A 14,426-nucleotide genomic window follows, 5' to 3' on the forward strand; every position below is an offset into this window, starting at 1 on the left:
ATTTTACTGAGTTTGCTGTATTTTATAAATATACACACATACAACCAACTCCCATCGTTTGTGTAAATAGCATCCAGTCACAAAAGGATTCATTCTGTAAAGTGAGTAATTCAGATATTGCAATATGGAGCTCTAACCTACATTGACCCAATATCCCTCTCTCAACAGGGCTGTATGAAATTAGTACAGGGGCTAATCAAGGACAAATATTGTATGAGACAAAAAATATAGGGTGGTGGGGAAGCAAGATAAGGCTTTCATATCCAAGGGAAAATTGACTTTAGAGACTGCAGGGGGTGGGTGGCAAAAGAGGAAAGATAAATGCGATAAATTATTGATGGATGTTAACCTCAGTGAATGGAATATAGTAGTCCATAGGGGGAGAAGAGAAATAAAGCTAGTGAAGGGTAAACTATTGTGGGAGGTTGATTAGTAATTTAAACTGTTATAAAATTGATGAACTGAAATGTAAATCTCCACCTAATTTACAATAAAAATTGTTGAAAATCAAAACAAGAAGACTTCAAAAAGTTCATGAACAATAGAATTAAAAGATAATGGCATATTTCACAAACTTTTGAAACCACAAGTTCAGAACTTTTGAACATGTTCATTAATCTAATTTTTTAATGTATTTCAAAGTAAGGTGTAGGCATCAGTACACTTTAACACAAACACTTCAGCATACATGTTCATGGTGGTGGTAGGTGCCGTTGAGTCTATTGCGACCCATGGCAACCCTATGCACAACAGGACCAGCACTGCCTGGACCTGCACCATCTTCACATTCGATCCTACGCTTGAGCCCATTGTTCCAGCCACTGTGTCAATCCAGCTCATGTCAGGCCTTCCCGTCTTTCACTGCCTCTCTGCCAAGCATGATGTCCTTCTCCAAAATAATAGGACAAAGAGCCAGAGATAAAAAGATTATGAATTCAGCTAACTGAAAGATCAGAACCAAAGTCCAATGACTGCCAATTCCCTAACTTTGGGATAGCATTTCAGCCTTACGTCTAAGGGAGTATGTCGATTCCTTAAATCTGTGCAGGGGAGCTTGAGGTAAGCCCCAGTTCACTTAGTGGGGTTTCTACATTGAATCTTCCCGGTATGGCCTGTGAAGGATGTTGTGCAACTCAAGAGGACAGAGTCAAGTCTGGAGGAGGGAATGGGATCAGAGTTTAAATTTTGAACACCAATTGCAGAAGGTTATGGATGACTGTAGAAACCCCAAATCCAATTGCAGGATCCCCACGTGGGTTAAATCTCTGGAGAATGCCATCAAGGGAAGTGAACAGCCTTGCTGTCAGACAGAGATCATTGTAAAGTCCATTGTGGCAGATCTAGTTAGGGTAAAATGTAATATTATCATTTGATCTCCCTTTTGATCCATTTTAAATTTTTCCAGTTTTTAATATTCTCTGCCTTCTTTTTGATAAGAGGTTTATCTGTGTTATTTTTAGTCATTATTATTGGGCTCCTTGTTTGCTTCCTATGTGTGTTTTGTATTATTTTCTGTGTGTGATATCCAGGGTAACTAGATCTATGGAGACACTAATTGGATAAAGGTATGGCTGAAGGGGAAGGGGGAAATGGGGCACTAACAATGAACTACATGGACCACCCCCGCTCACCCCAGAAGAATTTATTTCAGAGGACAGCACTGAATCTACAGATCAGGGAGAGGGACATGTCTGATCAGAGCACATGAGAGCAAATGAAGGGGGAGGAAGAGAGAGTGGAACACATCCTAGCCCACCAAACCTTGAGGACGATATCCCCTCTCAGAGCAGCCAATGCACAGAAAGGACCCTATGGCCAGCCCCACTATGAGGCACGACACCCCTTATTGACCCATAGTGCTACAGGGGACACAGTGTGGGAATTGTGTCCAATATGACCCCACCACACTGGGGCGAAACACTAACAGCGTGCAACAGAACAGCAAGAGGAGCAGAGCAACGAGGTCTCCAGGGAATACAAAAAATAGACTTTGGGGCCAGGGCACGGCACCCCATCAGACTCAACCAGAAAACACTCCTAAAGACTCCAGAAAACAAACCTTGAACTATTTATAGGCTTTTGGGTTTGTTTGTTTGTTTGTTTGTTTGTTTGTTTGTTTTTTTTGTCATTGGTTTTTTTTTGTTGTTTTGTTTTCTCTTGCTGCTTTGTTTTGCTCTGTCTTGTATATATTATTATCTCTGGAGGTTTATATAGATAAGAAGGAGGGATAAATAATCTGGAGGAGAAAACAATGGTAAAGATGGTTGTGGGGGGTCATGGAAAAGGAGGAGGCAGGGGAAAGGAAGTGGGTGTTAATAAACCCAGAGACAAGGGAACAAACAGTAAGTGATCTAAAAGCGATGGCAAGGAGGGTGTAGGAGGTCTGGTTGGGCTTGATCAAGAGCAGTGTAACCGAGAGGAATCACTGAAACCCAAATGAAGGCTGAGCATGATAGTGGGACAAGAGGAAAGTAAAAGGAAATAGGGGAAAGAACTAGGAGGCAAAGAGCATTTATAGAGGTATAAGTATAGGCATGTACATATGTAAATTATTTATATATGACTATGGGGAAATAGATCTATGTACATGTATTTATAGGTTTAGTATTAAGGTAACAGATGGACATTGGGCCTCTACTGAGGTACTCCCTTAACATAAGAACACTTTGTTCTATTAAACTAGTGTTCCATGGTGCTCACCTTCCCGATCTGATTGCTAAAGACAAAGCGTGTGCATAAGCAAAGGTGGTGAAGAAAGCTGATGGTGCCTGGCTATCAAAAGAGATAGCGCCTGGGGTCTTAAAGGCTTGAAGATAAACAAGCAGCCATCTAGCTCAAAAGCAACAAAGCCCACATGGTAGAAGCACACCAGCCTGTGTGATCACGAAGTGTCGATAGTATCAGGCAGGTGTCCTCAAACTTTTTAAACAGGGGGCCAGTTCGCTGTCCCTCAGACCCGTTGGAGGGCCGGACTATAGTTTAAAAAAAAAAAACTATGAGCAAATTCCTATGCACACTGCACATATCTCATTTTGAAGTTTAAAGGGGGGAGGGGGCAAAAACACCCAGTGGGCCAGATAAATGTTCTCGGTGGACCGCATGTGGCCTGTATGCTGTAGTTTGAGGACCTCTGGTATGAGGTATCAGGCATCAAATACCCAGAACAAAAAAATCATATCATCGTGAATGATGGGGGAGTGCGGAGTCAAGACTCAAAGCCCATCTGTAGGCAACGACATCCCCTTACAGAAGGGACGCGGGGAGGAGACAAGCCAAGACGGTGCAGTATAACACCAATGAAACATACAACTTTCCTCTAGTTCTTTAATGCTTCCCTCCCAGCCCCCACTATCATGACCCCAATTCTACCTTACAAATCTGGCTAGACCAGAGCATGTACATGGTTACAGACAAGAGCTGGAAACACAGGGAATCCAGGACAGATAAACCCCTCAGGACCAATATTGAAAGTAGCCATACCAGGAAGGGAAGGAGAAGGTGGGGGGAGATAAGGAGAACCTATTACAAGGATCTACATATAACCCCGTCCCAGGGAGATGGACAATAGAAAAGTTGGTGAAGGGACATATTGGTCAGTGTAAGACATACAAAAATAATAATGATCTATAAATTATCAAGGGTTCATGAGGGAAGAAGGGTGGGGGAGGGGAGGGGTAAAATGAACTGAAACCAAGGGCTCAGGTGGAAAGAAAATGTTTTGAAAAAATATGGTGGCAATAAATGTAAAATGTGCGTGACACAATATGTGTATATATTGTGATAAGATATTGTGTATAAGCCCCCAGTAAAATGATTTATTTTTTTAAAAAAAACAAAAGAAATAAGAAACTTTTAATTTTAAAAGAGCAAAATGTTCTGAAATTGTGGTGATGATTGCACAAATCTTAATATGACTGAATGATTACATCCTATCATACGTGATGAATATGCTAATAAAACTATTTTCTAAAATAAATAAATTTTTAAAAATAGATTTTGGCTTTTACTGCCATCCATAGCATTTTGCATATTAGATGCTCAGAATTTAAACTCTAATGCCAGTCCCTCCTCTGAACAAGGATTTGATTATTTACAGTCATTGGATAACACAGACTGGTGTGTTCCTTCCGTGTGGACTTAACTGGCACCTCACTTAGATGGCTGCTTGTTTTATGACAAGCCTTTAAAACCCCATATTGTATTTTTTTCTTATTGCTGGGCACCATTTGCTTTCTTCACTATACTTTGCTTGTATAGCACACATATTTTCAGTGCTATTCTTCCTAAAAGCAAAAACCAATTGTTCTTAGGGTTGGACATACAATTAAGTATGTGTGTGTGTGTGACCTCAAAATCCATTCGTATTACTAAAGTTTATATAAATTGTGGTCCACTTTAGAAGCAGCATTACCAGTTTCTTGAAAAATAGGTAACATCCATGGGACATTTGGAACTTCTAGTAGTAATATCATTAATCTAGCCAATAGTATAGAATTTAAAATACTAGTGAGAAAAGGAAAAATATATTTAGGAAAGCTTTTTAGGTTAAAATATACAGAAGGTTTACTTAGTGTTGTGTCTCATAGTGGGGCTGGCCATATGGTCCTTTCTGTGCATTGGCGGCTCTGAGTGGGGATATCGTCCTCAAGGTTTGGTGGGCCAGGATGTGTTCCACTCTCTCTTCCTCCCCCTTCATTTGCTCTCATGTGCTCTGATCAGATTAAAACTTAAATGACTGAACACTGCATAAGAAAACAATGAGAGTTAGACACAAGGCAAAAATTTCAGTAATGCCCATTCACTAACGCAAAACTGTCTTCAGAACTAAGACATGACATCAAAAGCAAAGAAAATATGGAAAGTAGCAAATATATATTGTCTTAAGTTGCCTATTGAGCAACCTCAAATGCAAAAGGTTTGGACCAAAGTCCAGTGACTTCCAAATAAATCTACAGCAGCAATTATTTGCTGCTTCTCACACTAAGGCATTTCAACTTTTAAATTTAAAGAAGTATTTCAGTTCCTTTAATAGGTAACTGATGTGTTTAAGGTAAAGTCTGGTTCACATAGAGGGGTTTCCAAAGTGGATCCTTGTGATGTGACCTATGAAGAATGCTGTGTACTTCGAATAGACAAAATCTGACATCCAACTAGCTCATAACACAAGGTCACAGCATTGGCTGGGGAACCAAACTAAATGTTTATATGACCTGAGAACAGAGGCTTAATTTTATAATATTGGACTCACAATATTAACCCTCTTGTGATTGACTAACTTCTATGAGTATAATGTTCTTTAGGCATGTCCATGTCCTGAGGGTTCATCAATGTTTTTGAGCGATGATAGTATTCCATTTTGTGTATGTATAAAGTTTCTTCATCCATTCTTCTACTGATGGACTTTTAGGTGATTTGTAACTTCTTGGTATTCAGTATGCATGGGAGTGCAAATTACTGATCGTGTTATGTCTCTTATTTCTTTAGGGTATATGCTCAGCACAAGTATTGCTGGGTGGTGTAGGATTTCTAGTTTCAGTTTTTTGGAGGTAATGTCTTATCTTTTTCCATAATGGCTGTACTTGTTTTCAGACCCACCAGCCATGTATGAGCATTCTATTCTCTCAGCACCTTCTGCACCATTTAAAAAAAAAAGTAGGCTGTCATTGTCAGTTTGAGATGATCTCTTATCTTTGCTTATTTTCTTGCTATTCTTAGATTTTCTTTTTATATTTGATTTTAAAAGGTTTGCTTGTGGTTTTTCTTTGTTTTCTATTCACAATTTGCCACATTTCTTGAATCTGTAAATTGGGGGGGGGGTGTTGGTTTTTTTTGCTAAATATGCGGGAATTTCAACCTTTGTTTCTTGAAAAATAAATTTTCTGCCTCTTCCTGTCTACACCATGATGCTTATTTTTTCATTGTTTTTTAAAAATCTGTCTATACTGTTGAGCATATCAAATGAAGTTTATTTTAGATGTTACATTCTTTAGTTCTAGTCTTGGAAATGCTATAAAGGGTCGCAAGGAGTTGGAATGGACTGGATGGCAGTAGGTTTGGTTTATATATTGTGGTTGAAGGTTTCATTGATAGAGAAGATCAAGTAGGTAACAGAAATAACACTCTGAATTCTATTGTCCTATATAGAAATTGATTCTGAGGTTTTGACACACAAGTATTTAACTTAGTATTTCATCTTTTCCTTTATTTAGTTTTATTTTATTAGAGCTCTTACAGCTCTTATCACAATCTGTGTTAGACAGGGTTCTCTAGAGAGATAAAACCAGATTGCTGATAATTTTGTATATATATATTTATAAAGATAGATAGATATATAACACAAGTAATGAACTGTTAAATTATAAACAGATATATAATACAAGAAATGAACAGTTAAATTATAAAGCAGTACAAATGGCTCAGTGCAACTCACTCCCGTGAGAGACTTGTGAGACACTAGAAGTGCTTCCACGTCTTGAGGGCCATCCGGTAGTCCTCTGTAGAGAGAGAGAGCTAGGCTATCCCAGCAGGCAGCAAAACAGCCAGGCAAGTCACCAACTGTCAGTCCTCAGCTCCAGAGATGTAAATTTCAATCATGTGGTCTTAAAGGGACCTCAACTTACAGTGACACAGTCCACAGGTTAAGTGTCCCACAGGTAGTGTAGCCTGTAAATTGAGGCACAGAACAAGCAAGGCAGCCGCACACTGGTCCGATGATCAAAGAGCGAGAGACAAGAAAGGTGAGGCTCACTGAGCCATTTATCTCTCCACCCTTCAGTTAATCCCACTTGTGTTTATCAGCCAGGCTGGCACAATAAACTATCTCACAATCCATACATGTATCTATTGTGTCAAGCACATCTATATATATTGCCATCATAATTTCCAAAACATTTTCTTTCTACTTGATCTCTTGGTATCAGCTCTTCATTTTTTCCCTCCCTCCCCAACACTTCCTCCCCCATAAACCCTTGATAATTCATTAAAAAAAAATTCATGTCTTACACCAACTGCTGTCTCCCTTCACCCACTTTTCTGTTGACCCTGGAAGGGGGCAATACATCAATCCCCCTTTCCTTTACCCTCCTAGTCTCATTACTCCCCTTGTTGGTCCTGAGGGGTTTATCTGTCCTGGATTCCCTGTGTTGCGAGCTCTTATCTGTACCAGTATACATGTTCTGGTATAACCATATTTGTAAGGTAGAATTGGGGTCATGATAGTTGGGGGGGGGGTAGGAAACATTAAAGAACTTTGGGAAAGCTGTATATTTCGTTGGTGCCATACTGCACCCTGACTAGCTCGTCTCTCCCTTTTGGCCCTTCTGACAGGGGATATCAATTGACTAATGATAGGCTTGGGGTCTCCACTCTGCTCGCCCCCTCATTCACATCCATATGAATTTGTTTTGTTTTGTTTTGGGTCTTTGATGCCTGTTACCTGATCCCATCGATAGTCATGATCACACAGGTTGGTGTGCTTCTTCCATGTGGGCTTTGTTGCTTCTCAGCTAGATGGACACTTGTTTATCTTCAGACCTTTAAGACCCCAGATGCTATCTCTTTTGATAGCCAAGCACCATCAGCTTTCTTCACCACATTTGCTTATGCACCCATTTTGTCTTTAGACACCATGATGGGAAGGTGAGCATCATAGAGTGCCAGGTTAGTAGACCAAAGTGTTCTTGGGTTGAGGGAGTACTTGAGTGGAAGCCCAATGTCCATCTGCTGCCGTAATACTTTATAAATAAATATATGTATATAGATCTATTCCCTTATTATATATAGATGTATTTACATATCTACATGCCTATATTTAGATCTCTATAAATGTGTTCTTTGCCTCCCATTTATTTCCTCGATTTCATTTTACCTTCCTCTTGTCCCACTATCATGTTCAGCCTTTGTTCAGGTTGGAAATTCCTCTTGGCTACATTGCCCTTAATCAAGTCTCCTAATCCCCACCCCAAGCATCCTATGCCCTCCTTGCCATCACTTGTTCTTTCCTTGTCCCTAGGTTTGTTGGCACTCTCCTACCTTTCCACCTGCCTCCCCCTCTTCCATCCCCCCCCCCCAACCAACAGTCCCATTGTTCTCTCCTTTGGATTGTTTATCCCGCCTATCTTGTCCACATAGACATGCAGAGACAATAATATGCGCAAAAACAAAGCAAAGCGAAACATAACAAGAAAAAATAATAAAACCAATAGCAATAAAAGAAAAGTCCTCAAACAGTTCCAGGTCTGTCCATTGACCTTTTAAAATGTTTTCCAGTTGATTCAGCTGGGGTGCCACACCCTGACCCCAAAGTCCATCTTTGTCATTTCTCAGGGACTTCGTTGCTTTGCTCCCCCTGCTGCTCTGCTGCCCATCCTTAGTGTTTTGGATTAGGCACATTTCCTGTATTGTGTTCCCAGTGCTATCCCCAATAGCACTATGGGTCAGTGAGGGACGTTGTGTCTCATGGTGGAGCCAGCCTGGTGATCCTTTCTGTGCATTGGCTGCTCTGGGCCAGAATATCGTCCTCAGGCTTGGTGTGCTGGATGTGTTCCACTCTCTCTCCTTCCCTCTTCATTTGCTCTTGATTGGAAGTGCTCCGCTTCCTGAGCTGCAACTTAAGTGGTGTCCTGTGAAGTACATTCCTCTGGGGTGGAGGTTGGGGGGTGCCCATGTAGTTGGGATTGGGGGCTGGTCCGCAGTCCTCTCTATTGGTTTCCTGTTTCATGTCTGTATGTTGCAGTCACATCTTGGCACACTGGGTTGAAGTCTGGTCCCTTTTTCACTCTCCTGTGAAGATATAAACAGTACCTTCCCCTTGCTTGGGTTAGTGCCCTGTTCCCCGCTACCCATGTCTCTCGTTTTCTTCTTTACCCTTCTTTTTAGTAAGCTACCATATATACCCTTGGGTTGGGTTTGGCCCCTGCAATAGTTCCTGGACCTCACCCCAGGGATTTATGTATATAGTAGCTTTTCCCCATGCCCCTTTTGCATTTTTAAGCTTATCTCAGTGGACTCATGCTGTCCTTGTCCTTTTGTGCTTGACTTACTTTGCTTAACATAATTCCCTCCACTTCTTCCCATGTGGCAATATGCTTCATGCATTCATCACTGCTTTTTAGGGATGCATAGTACTCCATTGTATGTATGGACCAGTTTTTTAATCCATTCATCCATTGATTGAAATTTGTTTGTTTGTTTTTTCCAATTCCTGTGATTATGAACTGCAGCACGCTGAACATTGAAGCATAGTTGTCTGGCCGTGGTTTCTTTCTTGTCCCTTCTGGGTATATGCCCAGTAGGGGGATTGCTGAGTCATATGGTAGCTCAATTTCCATCTGTTTCAGATCTCACCAAATCGATTTCCAAAATGGCTGTACAAACCTACAGGTCCACCAGCAGTGGATGAGAGTTCCTATCTCTCCACAGCCCCTCCAACATTTATTACTTTCTGAATTTTTTTTTCCTTTTTTTTTTTTTTCATTTGTTAAAGTCTGCTTGGCTGTCCTAAGTCACTAGTCTGGTTCTCTGCCTCCTCCAGTTGGTTGATGACATCCGTGAATGTGCTACTGGTTTTTGTTATCTCATCCCTTAGCTCTTGTAGTTCCCTTTGCTGTATGGTCTTCATCTCCTCTATCATGTCATCCTTTTTCTGTATTGCTCCCCTTATATCCTGTATGACTCTAAGCAGCACTCCGAAAATTTATTTCTGTGATAGGTCAACGTCTGCCTTTTGTATGACTGCCATTAGGTGTAGGTCATCCTCTTACATTGTATTTTGTTTCTCTTTTCTAGTTGAAGCTGTTTACGGAGCTTGCTGCTTCCTTGTCAATTTATTGGAGCTAGGTACCATTTTCTTGGGAGTCAGAGAGTCCTGGGCTCTCTCTTTGGGAGGTTGGTATTGATGCTTCTGCAGGCTCCCTAGCCAACTGCCCTGAGGGGTTGTGCTTCACCTTTGTTCCACTGGGGTTTCTTTCTCACCGTAGCCTATCAGGAGTCTCTTGTTTGAAGGGAAGGTTGGGTGCCCCTTTCTGTAGTCAGGCTCTGAGGTCTGCTCCTTTGCGCTCCAGCAACTTTCAGGTCTCCATAGGAGGCATTTTCAGCTGGGTGCCCCATGGCCTGAAGTCTTGGGAGTACACAGCTCAGGGAGTGTGGATGTAGTGGGGTGTGTGGGTCCTTTTCTCCCAGCTAGAGGCAGCCAGCCAAGTCTGTTAGAGGAGTGGGAAAAGGAAGAAAAGAATGTCCTGATCTTGGAAGAGCGATTCTCTAAAGGGCAGTGGGCAGTGCTCTTCCTGCCCTTGCTGTTTGGGTTATCAAACCGCAGTTACACTAGCTCTAGTACTGGGGGTGTGGCAGGGGTGGGAGTCCCTTGTTCCCTTCTAGAGGCAGGCAGCTGAGTCTGTTAAAAGGGTTGGGAAGCCTAGCAGGGCAGGGAAATGTAAGGAAAGAAAGTGCTGGTCTTGGAGGGGGAATCGTTAACAGGCAGCAAAGTGCCTTTGTCACTTGGAATGTCAAACAGCGGTTATAGCAGCCTCTGATGGTTAGTAGGCACTCGGGATGCTATGGCTGGCAGAGACGTGGTGCTCCACAGCAGCAGCTGGTGCCAGACCAGTTCCTTGGAGTGCAGGAGAATTAACCGACCACTTTGGACTCCCTACTCGGCCCCCAAATCTCCCAACTCACAAATCTCCACAGAGCTCTCAGTATGAGCTGCCTACCTGGTCTCCATCTTGCCCTGCCGCCTCTCATCTTTTCCTTTTTGAAAGTATACTTAATGTTTGAATGGCCATTCAGATAACTTGGTTTGGATGTGTAATATTATAATCATGATAATTTGACTGTTACTTGCTATATTTCTAGCCTAGCAGAAAGCTGCTGGTCACTGTCCCCCAGAAAAACCCAGTCTAAAGTGAATGCTGATGGTAGCAGAGGTAGTTATTGCATTGATTTTCACTATATTGATAAAGACTGGTGTTTAAAAAAAAACACAATCCATTAGATCTTCTTAATTTTAAACTTCTGTGTGGCTTTTATAGATTTAAATTGATTATAAGAATAGGCGTGAGACTGAGGAAAATGTCTTCCATACAACAAATTGGGAAAAGCCCTAAGAAAACATTTCATATATAATGAGAATCAGTCCTCCTTTATATTCCCTTCCCCCTACCCCTTTTGCATATAGGAATCTGTGATCTTTCTGATACTTAAAATTTGGGGAATGTTTTTTTAATTTCACAACATTTCTTAACTCCCATAAAACTTTTCAAGATTGTTGGGAGTTTCCCCTGTTTGTTCATATAAGGTTATTTGAATTATAGTTAATGACTGAGAACATGGTAACAACTTTGACTATTTTTAATATCTTCTTGAATGACCATGCCTGTACTAGAAGACCCAAGGAATGTTGAAACCACAATAAAGCATTGTTTATAATCATGGTTCAGGCCACTGAGGACTTAGCTGATCAAGATATAAGGTATTTGAAAACTTGTAGCCATATGCATGATATAACATGAAGTTTTTTTGTTTTTCCTTGTCTTTTTTTGTTGTTTTTCTTTTTCCAATTTGTAGGAAGCCCTCTTCAGTGCTCGGTTTAGTCCTCCCAGTTGTGGTGTGCAAGTGAACAAGCTATGGTACAAACCTGTGGAACAGTTCATCTTACCAGAGGTAGAGCGAAATGAAAATAACTCTTCTTACCATTGTATCCTCATGTCAGTTCACCCAGATGAATTGTCTTAGTCGTGTTTAAGCCTTAATAAAAGTGTTTCTGTAAATTAAAAAAAAAGAAAGAAATGTTCTTCTTAGGACAGGGTATATGCTTTCAGAAGTAGATACTTGATTCTTGGTTGTATTAGGGCAGCTCTCTCGTGGAGTAAATGGGGGTATATAGTAAATGTAGCACACTTCATTTATATTGCCAGAGATCTTCATGACACCTTGTGGCTACCAGATCCACATTTTGAAAAGTAGTGCAAGTGTGGAGTAGATGATAACTGTCTGACTGTTAATAATGACAAGGGATAAATAATAGGTACACCAAATCCAAACACTATCATCAAGTTGATTTTAACTCATAGCAACCATATAGGGCAGGATAAACCTGCCCCTGTGTTTTTCTGAGACTAACTCTTTACGTGAGTAGAAAGCTCTATCTTTCTCTTGTGGAGTGCGCTGATTTCAAACTGTTAACCTTGGGGTTAACAAGAATAACCACAGGTATTTTTGAGGATAATTCAATCCATAACACATATCTAAAGAAAGAAAAAAGAAAAAAAGTCAGTGCATGTGGTATAATGCCAGAAAAATTGGCCAGATTAACATGATAAATAAAACTTCTCTACTATATGATGTCCGATATCTGAAAACATTATCTATGAGTTCCTCTAAACCAGTGGTTCTCAACTGTTCTAATATCATGACCCTTTAATACAGTTCCTCCTGTTGTGGTGCCCCCCCCAAACATACTTATTTTCATTGCTACTTCATAACTTTAATTTTGCTACTGTTATGAATCGTGCAACCCCTGTGAAAGGGTCGTTCAACCCCCAAAGGGGTCGCAACCCACAGGTTGAGAACTTCTGCTCTAAACTCATTCTAAGTAGCTATAAACTGGGGGGGGGCACTTCACCTGGCCAGGTGCACCTCATTAACCTTGAAGTTGAGCCACGCTATAGTTTCAGAGTGTCACACAACAGTTCATTAACTTGTCTTTCTGGACTATTTCATTCTATTGTTATGTACCAAATGTACAACAGAACAAAACACTGCCTGGTTCTGTACCAGCCTCACCATTGTTGTTAGGTTTGAGCCCATTGTTGCAGCTATTATATCCATATATCTCATTAAGTGCCTTTCTCCTTTTCATTGCCCTTCTGTGTTGCCATGCCCTTTTCCAGTGATCAGTCTTTCCTGATAAGATGACCCAAGTACATTAGATAAAGTCTTGATGTCCTTCCTCACTTCTAAGGAGCCTTCTGACTGTACTTCTTCCAAAACAGATTTGGTTGCTTTTTGAGGAGTCCACGGTACTTTCAATATTCCTCACCAGCATCATAATTCAAAAGCATAATTATCTTTGGTTTTTATTTACTGTCCATTTTCACATGTAAACGAGGTGATTGAAAACCATGGCAAGCTTGAGTCCAGCACACCTTAGTCCTTAAAGTGACATCCTTAATCTTTAACACTTTAAAGCAGTCTTATACAGCAGATTTGCTAATGTTATACATCCCTTAATTTCTTCACTTCTGCTTCCATGAGCCTTGATTGTGCATCTAAGCAAAATAAAATCCTTGACAACTTCATTCTTTTTTCCATTTATCATGATGTTACATCTTGTCCAGTTGTGAAGATTTTGGTTTTCTTTACATGGAGTTGTAATCTATCTTGAATACTGCAGTCATTGATCTTCTTCAACAAGTGCTTCGAGTTCTCCTTACTTCAGCAAGTAAGGTTGTGTCACCTGAATCTCAGAGGTTGTTAATAACCCTTCCTCCAATCATGATGCCAAGTTCTTCTTCATATGGCCTAGATTGTCAGATTTCCTGCTCAGTATACAGAGTAAGTAGTTATGGTGAATGGATACAACTCTGATCCACACCTTTCCTGATTTAAAACTATGCATTATTCCCTTGTCATGTTTGCACAACTGCCTATTGATCTATGTGTAGGTTCCTCGTGAGTCCAATGAAGTGATTTGGAATTACCATTCTTTTCAGTGTTATCCATAGATTATTATGACCTACACAGTCAGATGCCGTTACATAGCCAAGAAAACACAAGTAAACATCTTCCTGGTATTCTCTGCTTTTAGCCAAGATCAATCAGACATCAGCAATGACATCCCTTTCTTCACACCTCTTCTGAATCTGGCTTGAATTTCTGGCAGGTCCGTATCAGTGTACTACTGAAATCTTTGTTGAAGAGATGAGCCAGTCAGGGTGCAGTATAGCACCGAAGAAACATACAACTTTCCTCTAGTTCTTTAATGCTTCCTCCCTCTCATTATCATGACCTCAATTCTACCTTACAAATCCAGCTAGACTAGAGCATGTACACTGGTACAGATAAGAGCCAGAAACACAGGGAATCCAGGACACATAAATCCCTCAGGACCAATAATGAGAGAAGTGATACCAGGAGGGTAAGGGGAAGAGGGGGGGGAACAAAGGGGAGCTGATCACTTATGATCGACGCCTCCCAGGAGGACAAATAACAGAAAAGTAGGTGAAGGAAGACAGCAGTCAATGTTAAGACTTGAAAAAAATAATGTATAAATTACCAAGAGTTCATAAGGGAGGGATGGTGGGGGAGCAAGGGAATTTTTTTTAAGGGTTGTAAGAGCCCCCAATTAAATGATTTATTGAAGTAAAAAAAATTGCTATTTTAAATCTTATTTAATTATATAAAAATAATAGCAAATTGCTTTCATTAAT

General features: G+C 40.6%; 1 protein-coding gene across 3 annotated transcripts in view; it reads left to right on the forward strand.

The window, feature by feature from the left end:
- Window positions 1-14,426, forward strand: part of B3GALNT2 (beta-1,3-N-acetylgalactosaminyltransferase 2) — an 85,748-nt gene that overhangs the window by 32,936 nt on the left and 38,386 nt on the right. For 2 of the 3 annotated variants that reach the window (XM_004712179.2, XM_045297909.1), the window contains exon 5: window positions 11,563-11,658. The exons of the other annotated variant lie outside the window; for it this stretch is intronic. In XM_004712179.2, the coding sequence (XP_004712236.1) occupies window positions 11,563-11,658 (96 nt within the window). The remainder of the gene's footprint in view (window positions 1-11,562; window positions 11,659-14,426) is intronic. 3 annotated transcript variants of the gene reach the window in all.

The sequence above is a fragment of the Echinops telfairi genome, unplaced genomic scaffold (assembly GCF_000313985.2).
Source record: "Echinops telfairi isolate 266 unplaced genomic scaffold, ASM31398v2 ScPeMD7_7424;HRSCAF=8462, whole genome shotgun sequence".
In the NCBI taxonomy this organism is placed as follows: Eukaryota; Metazoa; Chordata; class Mammalia; order Afrosoricida; family Tenrecidae; genus Echinops; species Echinops telfairi.